Source organism: Pangasianodon hypophthalmus, chromosome 10, assembly GCF_027358585.1.
Source record: "Pangasianodon hypophthalmus isolate fPanHyp1 chromosome 10, fPanHyp1.pri, whole genome shotgun sequence".
In the NCBI taxonomy this organism is placed as follows: domain Eukaryota; kingdom Metazoa; phylum Chordata; class Actinopteri; order Siluriformes; family Pangasiidae; genus Pangasianodon; species Pangasianodon hypophthalmus.
In genome coordinates this window covers 10,032,762-10,046,408 of record NC_069719.1, presented here as the reverse complement: position 1 = coordinate 10,046,408, position 13,647 = coordinate 10,032,762, and the positions used below count along the sequence as shown (strand labels likewise).

The 13,647-nt window shown below is 39.6% G+C and overlaps 1 protein-coding gene across 1 annotated transcript; it reads right to left on the bottom strand.

Annotated features, from left to right (window-relative positions):
- Positions 1 to 314: 314 nt before the first annotated feature.
- vash1 (vasohibin 1) lies at positions 315 to 13,486 on the bottom strand. The gene is made up of 7 exons (XM_026934213.3): positions 12,358 to 13,486; positions 10,274 to 10,362; positions 9,609 to 9,665; positions 8,058 to 8,132; positions 7,029 to 7,410; positions 5,096 to 5,205; positions 315 to 3,637 (listed from the first exon to the last, which is right to left on the bottom strand). The coding sequence occupies exons 1-7, from the start codon at positions 12,706 to 12,708 to the stop codon at positions 3,565 to 3,567; spliced, it is 1,137 nt and encodes a 378-aa protein (XP_026790014.3). The 5' UTR covers positions 12,709 to 13,486; the 3' UTR covers positions 315 to 3,564.
- Between the last annotated feature and the right edge of the window lie 161 nt (positions 13,487 to 13,647).

Genomic DNA, 13,647 nt, shown 5'->3' with positions numbered 1-13,647 from the left:
GGGGTGTTTTTACACATTCACTGTGTAACACATTCAGATGACGGTATTGTCTGGAAGTCAGTACTACTCTGCTGCAGGCTGGAATATGTCGAGTTTCCCAGCTGCCTCCGCTGGAACACTATCAAACTGAGAGGAGTTACACAGCACGAGTGCATTATTCCTGCACTGAAGGAGGCACAGCAGCTATTCACATGTCTTATTATAGGCGATAAGCAGTTCAGCCTTCTCTTCTGTCTGCCTGCTTCCATGAACCTTTTATTGTTCACCATGTAAGTGCTCCAAATCTGTGAACTTCAACTACATAAGATGGAGCCTAAAAGACGGATTACACAACACCAGGCACTGGTTTTAATATTGTTTTCCTCTACCTAATGCTGATTAAATCTTTGCGGAATAAAGACTGTTTTGAGAGCAAAGTTTGGCGACATGGGTTTTTCAGCTAAGACAGACAAGAACAAGAGTTGTGATTTGAAGGGAGGGAAACAAAAAAAGCAGCACAAGAGTTCAGTGTAACATAGATTGCTGTTCACTTGCAGTTGCTCCTAAAGTTGTTAGCATGTGTGTAAGCAGATATTTCCCAAAGGACAGCACACATGTTCAAGTAGAGCTATGGGTTAATACATTTTTAAAGTAGGTCAACAATTCCTCAGGTTATTCTTCATAAGTTACAGTCTAACTTCACACACACACACAAACACACACTCTCTCTGGCTCTGGATTTTCCCCAAACTTCCAGTTTCTAATGGAGAAAATTTCCCCTCTTTTGTTCCTATAAATCAACTTCATAGTCTGTCCTATTAACATAATTTTGTTCAGAAGATTTTTGCTTTTAACCTGCTTCTAAAACTTCATCTCTCTCATGCAGAGTTTAGTTCCAGTCTGACACTAAAACTCTGCAGGACTGTAGAGGTTCAGGACAACATTAGAAATCTTTCTGGTTTACTTACTTGTTTTCTTTTGTCCACACATCTACATGCATATTCATCCTAAACATACACTATTTCAGGCTTTGTAAATATATTCTACTTGAAACCTTTTCTGAAAAGAAAACTCTTTCCTGAACCTTTACAAGTTCCCTAGAGGGCCAAGCCTCTGGCATTTCAGTCATATTCCATTTTTTAGTATTTTCTATCCAAGTTCAATTGTCAGCACCTTTTGTTTTAAAGCTTGAGTTAAGCCAATACATGGGGCATTACCTGAAATAATCAACGCTGACAAATGAAGTTGTGCTGTCTTATCACCAAAATATTTTCTAACATGGAAAATGCTGAATGTACCTTTTCTTGAAACCTTTTCTGAAAAGGAAACTCTATTGCAGGGTCCTACATATAACATTTAAGGGCTTGCCAGAGATGTGCTAGGAGGACAAGATTGTATGCTATTCAAAAGTATTTTATCATTAAAGCGATTATGGTCTGGTTTATATGGTAAAACTTTGTCATAATTACCAAATTTTCTAGCATTAGCAATAATACAGTGAATAATGTCTCCCACAGCTTAGGTTCAGGCTTCCATGATAAATCCACCGTGTTTTAAATCCAGTTCAAGACAGACTAGATGTAAGCTGTTTATTCTGATTTCATGTGTGTGTCATTGGCGCAGCATGTGGTTTGCATATTGCCTAACTTCATCTTTTCCTTATAGGAAAGCAAACATTACAGTACTATGATATCTCTGTGGATCTCAAAGTTTCTTTGTTCTTAAGAATTGCAAACAGCTTCCATTGTGGAAAAGGAAAAAAAAAAAACACAATAGAGCTGCCTTTTCTCTCTAACGCCTAACACTCAGCTACTTTTTCCAGTCTTTAACACTTTGCTGGGGGAAATACTTTGGCGACTCTCTGATCATTGTTCCATGCTTAAATGGCTCACAAAATGGTGCAAGCAGGTGCTAAGAGACAGAACACACACAAATGTGAAATCCTATTCTTTGTGTTCTTGGCTGTGATGACTTGATTAACAGTTTGTTGCACTTTCAACAGCTAGCGAGACTGGCTTGTTCAGAAGTATAGTCTATTAAGCTTAGTGGTGGCTAAAATGTCAGTGGTGATTTGTGTATTTCAGTTGCAATCCACCAATAACACAAATCAGCATTCATTGTCATTCTGCTTTACATTTGAAGCTACAATGTTAAAAGATCATTAACAACGAGAATCTAAATGACAGTTGCAGTATATGGTGCATTTTAAGTGACATTAGAAATGCAGTGTCTGATAATCAGACATTCACTATTAAACAAAAACACATTCTAGTTTGTATTTCTCACAAACTGATGTTCCATATTTACTTTGCTAAAAGGAGTCAAATCTTGTCCTTCTAAGCATGTTCGACTGCATTTGAAAGTGGTTAGAATGTAAACGTTTAATACAAAAAAAAAAAAAGAATAAGACTCATCATCTGCATTCAATGCTTAAAATAACATCTATTATAAAAGTAACAAAAACTCAGTCAAATGTGGCTGCTTAAATAGTGGAGATAAGGAAGGCTAATGTTTGGCCACACTGGTATTTTCAGTCCAATTTCCAAACTTTCCTGTCCACAATTAAATGGTTAAGCGATGAAAAAATGGCATGCTGAGAGTGTGACCCATAACCTTTATGTCAGTTCAGTCATTTTCATTCTTTTTGATGCTTATTGTACAACTGGTAACTCTGTCGAACACACTGACATCCACTGGACTGCAACAATTAAAAACATAAAAACACACGGCACAGCGTTGCTTGTGTAATATACAAAGCAGTCAAATAAGACATTAAAAAAGCTAATACTGAAAACAGCATCGTAACAGGTTCTGCCATCTTAGAATTTCCAAAAATGCTCAGTTTTCCCTTATTCTGTCCACACTACGGCATTTTCAGATTTATCTACGTTGAAGAGTGGATTCAAAAAGCAGTTTTAAATTGACCCATGTTAGTGTGGACCAAGTCTAAATAATATTCAAGCGCTGTAACCGAGTTGACCATGGACACTCTGGATTTTCCTCTTCTACACACATTAAATCTTGTATTTGGTTTAGAGAGGCAACAATAACAAGATGTGTTTCAGATTGTTTGCGTAACCAGCAGCTGTCTGTCTTCAGAAGATCTGAAAGATGTGTTGAATGTCGAGCAACTCAAACCCTGCGAGCCGTGCTAACAGAAGAGTGGCTTGATTGTGAGGCATTTACAAGGCACCTGACAAGTGGATTAAAAACTAGGGGAAAAAAATAAAAACAAGAACAAGATAAACAGGTATTCACACTGCCATATTTACACAGTTAGGAAGTAGCTGAGTGCAATGAATTTACAACTCAGTTGAGTCTCTACAAAAGTGGTTGTTGAAGTGGAGCTGCTCAGCTGATTTGTTAAAAGTGACATGGCATCACATTTGCAAAATTTTACATTACTACAATTCTGTGACACAGTTCACCCATGGTGTATTGTCCCACGTGTTTAAAAACATTTTTTGTCCTTTAAAATGTCTTCTTCAGACTTCTTTTTGTCCTCTATCAGTTTATCTACCCAGAAAGGTTTGGCTGCCAGACTGTCTGTTGTGACTTGTATGGTTCAAACATAAGAGACCTCGCTCACACCCTGATCTGGTATCCATTCATATCAGCTGGGGCTTTTGGATCCAGAGACTTCTTCTCACCTGATAGCCTATAACAAGATAGAAAAGGGTCAGAAATGTGACTACTGCTGAGAAATAAAACTTCTCTCTCATCAATCCACAGCAGCCAAGCTCACAATTTTTGGTTTTCTGAATTTTACAGTTCTAGGTATGCTTGGTTACTTAACATTTAGAAACATTCCTTCAATATTGGTGCAATATTATAGTAGTAACTACATTAACACTAATGTTTCAAAAATTTCCATAATAGACTTTTTTTTTTTTAATTGGGTATTTCATGTCTGTACTTTTACTGTCTGACCTTCTTCCTACCTGTTGAATACCTACTGAATGTTCTAGTAATTCTTCCCATTAACTTGCCTGCTCCTACTTTAACATTTTTTAACTATTATATAATGATATGTTATTCACAGTCAGCACTGTGTCAGTAAAAACTGACATACTATGTATGTACTCATACACTATATGGCTAAAAGCATGCGGACACCTGATTGAGTGGGATTCAGTGGGATTGAGGTCAGGGGTCAGGTAATTTTTCCACTCCAATGTTGGCAAACCATGTATTCATGGACCTCGCTTTGTGTACAGGGGCACTGTCATGCTGGAACATGTATGGGTTAGGCTCCTAGGCCTCCAGTGAAGGGAAATTGTAATGCTACAGCATACAAAGACATTCTATACAATTGTGTGCTTCCAACATTGTGGCATCAGTTTCGGGAAGGTCCACATGTGGGTGTGATGGTCAACTGTCCACAAACTTTTGGCCATATAGTGTACATCATACGCCAGCACCGATCAAACGTTATTATGCTCCAGAAGTCCAACTCCACTGTGACAGGTGAGAGCCACCAACCAATCAGGGAAGAGAAAGAGTGAGTGTGAAAGAATAAACAAGCCAAACTGGAGTCAGTGAGTGAGAGTACAATATGATTAATAAGCGGAAAATGGATCTAGGTGTGATGGAGTGCTGGCATTTATTTGTGATCTAAATGGGGGAAAGCTGCTGAATAATAGATGACTGATTATTTATCTTTATTTTGGATTTTGTATCTTTGCCCAGTTGCAAAGTTGTTTTAGCTTAAGAGATAACATTAGTCAGGGAGTGGTTGACTAATTTGGTGTTTGTGTATTTTTGTACTTAAAACGTGGATTGAAGTGTGCTGCATGCTTTTTCGAGTAGACAACACCCATATCACGGCTTGCCATTTATTACCCACCCACTTGTTTGATGGACAGATAGACAGTCCTCATACAGTTCAGAAAGAAAGCTCAGAGGCTTTCCAAACTTCACTCAGCTGTGATTAAGGCTAAACCCTTTAATGCACAGAATGCTGTTTGTAACACAGCCTTGAATTCTCATTTGAAGTATGAAGTCAAGTATTACTTGACACTTTGAATTACTTGGCAGCAGTAATAATGGTGTGCATGTAGAAACTAATGAGTGTACACAGTGTCTTTCGAGTTGAGCTGAATGCACAGAGTAATACCTCCTCTCACTGCGGCTGTTCTTGCGCATGGGGCTGCCTGGGTTACGTAGAGGAGATCCCATGTCTTTCCTTCTGTCCTTGGTGGGTGAAACAGGTGCAGGCTTGCCAATCTGCAATAAATTCATTACCTTAATTTAATAGTTACACTGCTATGTCTATCACACCTTATTTGTCACAACACTAAAGCAAAAACTATATTGAAAAATTGGATGTCCTCTTAAAGCTGAGATCTTGAGACACGTTATCATGGCTTTCAAAATGAACATTAACAGACGCACTCGTGCCTCCTGAGGTCAGATGCCATGCTAACAAGTCTAGTATGCACACTCAGTATTTTAGACCATCTAATGGAGGAAGGCATAACTGTGTACACTTGATACCTCTCCTCCGGCTATTCACACCATGCACATCAATCAAGTGATGGAGGACAGCACGCGAGCTCAGTCGTACACAATCACATCAAGAGATCAGCAGAGGGAAAGTGCTGAAGGCGGCACCAGGAGAAGAGCTGACATAAAATCCTTCCCTCAATAATGGAATTATGTCCATTCAGTGAGATTACCTTCTTAATTAAATCAGTTATCGGGTGATGTTTCCAGTCATGTGTGATGCAAAACAGAGGAAAAGTGATTAAATTAAGTACATTACATGTGAGTAGAATTTCTTTCCATTGCTGTCTAGGCTGATGGCTCAAGAGGAAATACTGCTAGGATATGATGAATGCATAAATGGCATGATGTCAGCATGCATTTAGATCAAATATATGCACGCAACATTTTTTCCTTGAGCTCAGTTCAGCACACTAATACTATTGATGCTTACTAAACGGACAGGAGATAGAAATGTACCCAAGGTCTAAGCTTTCTATGGTTTCCCCAATTAATTTATTGACTCTGTTGCATTAAACTATGAGCTTTCCATTCATGTCTTTTTTGTTATATATTTGGTTGCATGCTGTGGTGGCATATTAACTAATCATATTAATTATTTCAAGTCTAATTTTGTTATATTAACCATAATTCTTTTTTTAATATCTCATTTTATACAGTCAAAGAAAGAAGATTGAATCTAAAGCCCTTTAAGGGTTCTTTGGTTGGTCCCTATGGGAACCATTAAAGGTTCTATGTAGAATGCTACAACAACATATCAAGGATGAGAATACACACTTGTATACTGTGAAAGACGATGCTTTTTTATGTTTAATTAAAATATTAGTGTTATTTTGTTTTGAATACTGTGATTATCATGTGACATTGTGTGCTACAGACAACTTTCTAGCATTTTAATTGTCCAAATTCAAAATCACCACATTAGATGCAAACTACCCTTGATTTGTGATACCATCATCAACTGTCTCAGTTCAGTGATCACGATCTTCATTTCAAAATTGGTGTGTATCCCTAATACATACACATTATAAGAAAGGGATACTGACTGTAAAGCAGGCATGCCAAATAGACGTTAGCCTAAGCCTGATAAAAGGAAGAGCCATTTCTGCGACACTGAGATAAACAAGTTACTGTACATCTAAGTACACCACAGCCGTTGCTGCTACGCTGTCGGTTTAATTTCTAGCTTTCTAAGCCACTGACAAGGCTGACAATGCTGTGTTTACACTGTGGCTGAGGCAACCGAAACTCAAGCCAGGTTTGTTCCTCCCTCTAATAGATACTGTAGGAAACATGTCTCTGGGCTGTCATACTGTCACAGTGCTACACGGTTAAATAGTCCCAAAGCCGCTTATCCACCACATCTGTGTTTACACTTTGACTGGAGCAGCTGATCGCACCCAGTTTGCTCTGTTCTAAAATAAACTTAAACAACACTATGTTCAGCTCTCTATTTATTTGGTGATAATTTGGTATGTAAATATATACCTGTATGATGGTACACCGTGAGACATAATGAGTCATGTCTCAGACTTGTTGCTCACCTTGAGCCTCATGTCACGTGTATGCCTCTCCAGCTCCTTCCTCAGCTCCTCTTTTGACAGCTTTTCAACGTCCAGCACCGAGTGCTTCCATTCGATCTGCTCCACGCTGTGTGGGTCGTGTGACACGTACTGGCCGATCTTCACTTTGCGCAGTGTGTGCCAGTAACCCTTATAGGCAGTCTGAAACTCCTGCAGCAAGTCAGCAAGTGTGCGGTACTCCAGCGGCTTGAACATCAGATCCACGCGCCGGCTGATCCCGAGAGCCCCGAACCGGCCGCCGTTGTGGATCCCCAACACAATGTGGCGGAAGTGGCTCCCTGAGAACTGAGTTTTAAAGCTGATGGGGAAGCGCTCCACAGTTGGCATACTGTTGGTGAGGTAACTGCAGTGTAGGTCAGGTTAAGAAATGTAAGGTTCAGTACTCTTTCAGTGGGCTTAGGGTCTTTGCTTGTTATCAATAAGAACGTAGGTCCAATCAGAGTGGCACTAAAGCAGATTTCTGGCATAAAACTAGCTTAATGTTATTTATAATATGATGTTATAGCCTCAGAATTTTAGCATTTGTATCAATCAACATTCTGTGACTACAATATTTAGCATACATTATATAAAACACCATGAATCCTCACTGTGAGCAATTTGGTAAAATCTGTTGTTCCTTTGATAATTTTTTTGGTCTTTTCTGTGCTCTTTGCTCTATCAAGCTACACAAAAGTTTTCTACATTAACTTTAGACATGAAGTCTGGCAAGAAGATCAGTCTTGTCTGAGTTTTGTTTTACATCTTGGACCTCAAGGGCTACAGTCCTGTGGTGTTAAAAATCTTATGAAAGAAGTCTAGGATACTTTACAGTAATACATCTGACAAGATGTAATATGACTTTACGACTTTTCATCTCAGAGCTATAAAACATTTCTATTTATCTGCAGTATCCATGTGTTGTTGGGCTATCATCATTCCATTAAAGTTTTATGCTAATAATATGAATGATGTGAGAACGTGTGCAGTTAGGTCCATGTGGAAGGATACATTCCAAGGATTACAGCCTCCAAACATTTGATTGGTAGACATTCTCTGGTCATTTCCTTTGCTATGTCCATTAACCTGTGGAAGAAACAGACATTGATATCAAATATCAACACGCTCAGCTTTATCTATTGTTACTCCAAACAATGTGTTCCGCTTGGGTTTTCTCTGGGGACCCGGTTTTCCCCTCACTAACACATTAATTTGCCCTCAAGTGTGTGTGCAGTGTCCTGCTTTTGAATTAGCATCTTGTCAAGGGTGTATTAGTGTGTATTTCTGTCTTCTGCCCAGTGATAAGACTCTGGATTTACCATTGACCCTGAATGAAAAATAAAAGTGAAAATGAGACACAGCTCTCAGCAGAGGTCTGTATAAATAATTATCAAATAAAACTGCTCAAAACGTCACGTATTAAAAATAAAGCACTCTGACATTTATGACGTTTTGAGCAGATCACACACAGCCAGTGTAAAGTGATGCTAAAATCAAATTTCCTTCAGCTGAAGTCATTGGCCATGTAATAATAATCAGCCAATCCATAAACATCCTCAGCTGCTTCCTGTGTCTGTTTCTCACCATGCCAGAAACAGCAACAGGAACAAGACTCTTGCAAAGATATGAAACATCATGAGCAAATAAAAACCTATTCACATGGGCTGCTTGTAATTTCCTTCCTAAAAACAGCTCACACGAATGTGTCCAGCATAATGCGACCATGCTGCTTCTTCCAGGAAGACCAGCTGTACCAGCAAGGTTCTGTTAATTAGCACGACCATGCTGGTGCACCAACAAAACCACAACACCACAAACCAGTATAAACCAGCATAAACCAGCTTGGGCCAGTATGGGATTTCAGTTTAAGCTGTTAACATATTTATAGCAGAGTTGTACACTCATCAGCCATGTTATTAGGAACAGCTGTACATTCATACAATTATCTAATCAGCCAAACATGGCAACAGCACAATGCATACAGGTCAGAAGCGTCAGTCATTATTCACATCAGAAAGGGGAAAAAGTGTGATCTCTGTGACTTTAACCGTGGCATAGTTGTTGGTGGCAGACAGGCTGGTTTGAGTATTTCAGAAGCTGCTGATCTCCTGGGATTTCCACACACAACAGTCTCTAGAGTTTACACAGAATAGTGTGAAAAACAAACAACATCCAGTGAGCAGCAGTTCTGTGCATGGAAATAGCTTGTTAATAAGAAAGACATGAATGGTGCAAGCTGACAGGAACTGAAATAACCACTCTTTACAACTGTGGTCATCAGACACATGGAACCTTGAGGTGGAAGTGCTACAAGAGCAGAAAACCTCATCACGTTCCACTCCCTTCAGCCAAAAACAAGAATCTGAAGCTACAGTGGGCACAGATTTGCCTAAACTGGATAGTTGATGATTGGAAAAAGACCTGAAGACATTTTCATGTATGTGCAGGAGTTCATGCACTGTGCTACTGGCACATGATTGGGTATTTGGATAATTGTACAGGATATTCCCAATAAACTGGACAGTGAGTATAGAATGAGACTGTTTTAAACAAGATACTCACGCTGTGAGAGGTCTACTCTTCTTGATCTCAAAAAACTGGGTTCCAGTATGATTGTACCTGGTTAAACACTGTTAAGTAAATAATATTTACAGGACAGACATAATATCCAGAAACGGCAGATTCAAATGACACCAAATTGAACTCAAAGTACTCAAATGACACAAATAACAATTACACAAAATGCACATTCACATAATTCAAATAAACCCTATTTACTGGAGAAACAAGCAGCATACAGAAACATCAGCTTTAAATGACACCAAATTGAACACAAGGCACACAATGTACATTTTACACTTGCTCAAAATGTTTACGGAAATCTCTATATAAGGATAGTATTTAACACTAATATATCATTGGGACTGAAATTGTAAACTGTGGTCTCTTGTTTGAAGCCAACTTGTAAATATTTCATACCCGTGTCTGGATCACATCTCTGTGGCCTACTTTCTCTCTGTCTGACGTGAATTTGCAACGCTAAACATCAAACATAACACTTAAATGCACCAATGATATGAGCTACAATGGACTAACCATCATGTCAGATGTTTTCATGTCTAAAATCAACAGCTGCTACATCAACCATGTGCCATGATGTATACAATAAGTAAGCTTTTAAGGACAGCATTTCGAATGTCTCCAGCTGTATACTGGAAGAAGGATACTGCAAGTCCCTGATGTATTTCTGTATGGCTTCCAGGCGATGTGGAATACTGGTGGTTGGCTGGTATGTAGGCACAGTAGGTACAGGAATCTGTGGGATTAAAGAGATAGAGCACAACACAGTGGTGCAGTGAGTGCAGCTGGGGAATATCTTCTCATTCGCTCTGACAGCAGATCCTCTCTTCAGGGCAAAACTCATGGTCAGAATCCTAATTGCTCACTTGCAAAGGAATGACATAAACAAAGAGACGTTGAGTTGAGGCACAGAGACAGCATTTAGAAGGAAGTGAATCTGTCAGATTGACTCCATTTCTAAGCTTCTGGCCTTTTTTCCCCCCCAAGATCACCGTATTCCTGTTTTAACAGATAGCTCGGAATGAAATCGCTAACATTTTTGTGTTTTTGACATTTCATAAAAGAGGATTTAAGCTTCTCTATATGTATTTTGTCTAGACTGTATACTCTCTGTAAATGTATACCGAAAACTGAATTACAAAGGAGCCAGGAAGTCTGGCACTGGATACTGGGCCAAAGTAATTTTTTTTTCAGACTCAGCAATATTTAAATCGTATCGTAATCAGCATTTTATATTTTAACACATCTTTTCTTAGTGCTCTTGAATGAATAACGTGTCCTTATTGGTTGAATATAAATGTGTTCATCAGGATTCAGGATTACTCACTATGTATGTATGTGTATTAAAAATATTTACATGTTAATTATGCAATCTTCTAATCAGGATTTCAGGCTTTTTAAGACATGCGTGTGTAACGGGAATGATGTCATGATGTTCTACCGCGAAGCAGCTATGAGCTCATATCAAACCAGTTACATTCACTCTGCATAGTCAGCAATCTGTCATCTGACTCCCATTACATTCATGTGATGTACTGTGTGGTGATGTGCTAATGGACGATACATTTTCCTGTCTGTGTTACTGCATGAACTTCTCCATGTGAAAGCAGTGGCTTGCTACAGAGCAAGGTTATACTGTATTATGTTCATGATTGAACACATATACAACATTTTTATTTCAAATCTAAAATAAATGAAGCATGTTTGTACTTGTAAACGAAGAGAATGCTAATGCCCGATGAATATCTGAAATTTGCCATGCAGCTTAGGGATCACTGGGCAAGCTTTGGAAATTCTCAGCTTATGGGTTAGGGTGAGCAATGTGCAGATGATCATGTGGAAATGACTACAGCAGTGTGTGACTGATATCCAAATCAATATCAGAAAGATATGCTCTGATGTTTCTGCTTAAATTTCAAGGAAGTGTATGTTATAGTAGACAAAAATGGACTATACGTAGAAAAAAAATCTTTACATTCTCACAGATTTTGCTGGATCATACTAGCTAAATATAAAGAACACTAAAGAATTTGGGAAATGCACAGAGACTGTTGTTTTTCTGTAACTTATTCAGGCCCAAACATTACATGATCTTACCGATGACATGGTTTTTGCATTATAGTGTTTGAGGATTTCAAATGATGTTAATGTTAAACGCTAAGAATATAAAAGGACAACATAAGAATACATAAAAGAAATACGGATAGAAGGAGCATAGCTGACAATGCATAGAAATATATACCATGAACAATAGGCGAGACTGTGAAGGTCTGAAGGAATAAGATACAAGATGAAGAATAGGGAATAGGAATAGGTGGGAATATAGGGACAGAAGCAGCAAAAATAAGAATAGAAAACTATAAATTGACACCATATAAGGACATCTAGTGCTTTATCCTGGTGAGGAGCTGTGGGGGTTAGTACACCCTGGATGGGATGCCAGTTCATCACAGGATACTATGCACACCCACACACATAGGGTCAAACACATTCACACTTAAGGGGCAATGAATTGTACATGCATGTGTTTGGGAGGCGGAAGGAAACTGGAAAACCTGGCAGAAACCCACAAGGACACAGGAAGTACATGCGAAACTCTGACAGAACCCAAGCTCAGGTTGGAACCAGGGAAGAAGAAAGCATAGAGTAACTGATAATGTAGATGTAGTGAAAGTTGAAAGTTTTATACATATACACTGAATGAAAATTGAGACAGAAAGAGAATATGGACCTTGGGTAGGTCAGTGACTCCCCGGATCCTCTTCTCCACTTCCTCTCCTTGTGGGTGAATCCGGGTCACGTGTCTCCACATCCGCTCCCACGTTTCTTCATTCACTGGCAACCCTCCCCGATTCACAATGAACGGAATCCCTCCATCTCGCAGATCTTCCTCTCCATCATCCTCCTGCTCCTCGTCCCTCTCCTCCACACCCTCCAGACCCAGGGCAGGCCGCAGCATTGGGACCCCGGTGACCTTTGACTTGGACTGAGGTTGACTTAGGCAGATGCCAATTCCCGCTTTGTCCATCAGTCTCCGTGGAGACGCGCAGTGATGGACACGCCCACAGCACGTGACTGGCATCTAGGGCTCATAACAACACACCTGGACGAGTTACCTGGATCATCTACTACCTAAACCAGCGTTAAACTAAGGCCTGGATAAACGGTCCGCCATGTTTCAAATTACACGAGTATATTTTAAAAAATAACAATAACGGCTTTTATTAGTAAAATAATCTATTCGGTGAAGTTAGGGACAAAGCAGGAAAAAAAAACACACATCTGAGGAAATATTTAGCTCGCGACAGACACTACGAAAAAGAAAGCAAGAGATTGAGTGTTTCACTTCTGGAAATTGTAGCCATTTCTCTGTAATTAGCGCTAATGAGAAAGACAAGTCGGTTATTCCGAGTCTTCCCGTAAGGATACACGACAGTTAGCCGAGGCTCTGCTGTTTTTTTGTTTGTTTTTCTTTTTTCAAAAACACTACAGATAAAACAACGAAAATAAAAAACGTTATAAAAAGACAACAGTGTTATTTTTCTTAAAAAAGAAGCAGAAAGTGTGTGAAAGCGAGGACAAAAAGCGACCCCAGAGCCGACAGATACCGGTCTGTGTATTCCCGAGGTCGTTCAGTTCAGCTCCAAGCTGCTGAAGAAATAATTCAGTGTCATTTTTCTCTCACACACACGTCTCGTTCCGCAGCCACAGCCATATTTGCGTATTTTCCCAGTCCACTGTTATTAAGCCGCCAGTCAGTCCTAGTAACCCGTTAAGCAGACACTGGCGCTGGTCTAACGCCGGGTACAGTGTCAGTGAACGCCGCCTCGACACTCCCAGAACGCGCTCTACTGCGCATGCGCGGCTTAAATGGATTACAGCGAGCCGAATCTTAAACGGCTCCCTACTCCCTGTCTAGGTGCACTATCTAGGATGTGGAAATAACGGTCTCTGCACCCTGAGTAAGTGCATCATGTATCGAATATGGCTCTATTCGGAGTTCAGCCAAGGCTTGTGCTTG

Coding starts and splice junctions, on each gene's coding strand:
- vash1 (XM_026934213.3), bottom strand. CDS start 12,708: ATGCCAGTCACGTGCTGTGGGCGTGTCCATCACTGCGCGTCTCCACGG. Junction 9,666..10,273: donor AAATACATCAGGGACTTGCA/GTATCCTTCTTC, acceptor GTGTTTAACCAG/GTACAATCATACTGGAACCC. Junction 7,411..8,057: donor GAGGCTGTAATCCTTGGAAT/GTATCCTTCCAC, acceptor CCTACACTGCAG/TTACCTCACCAACAGTATGC.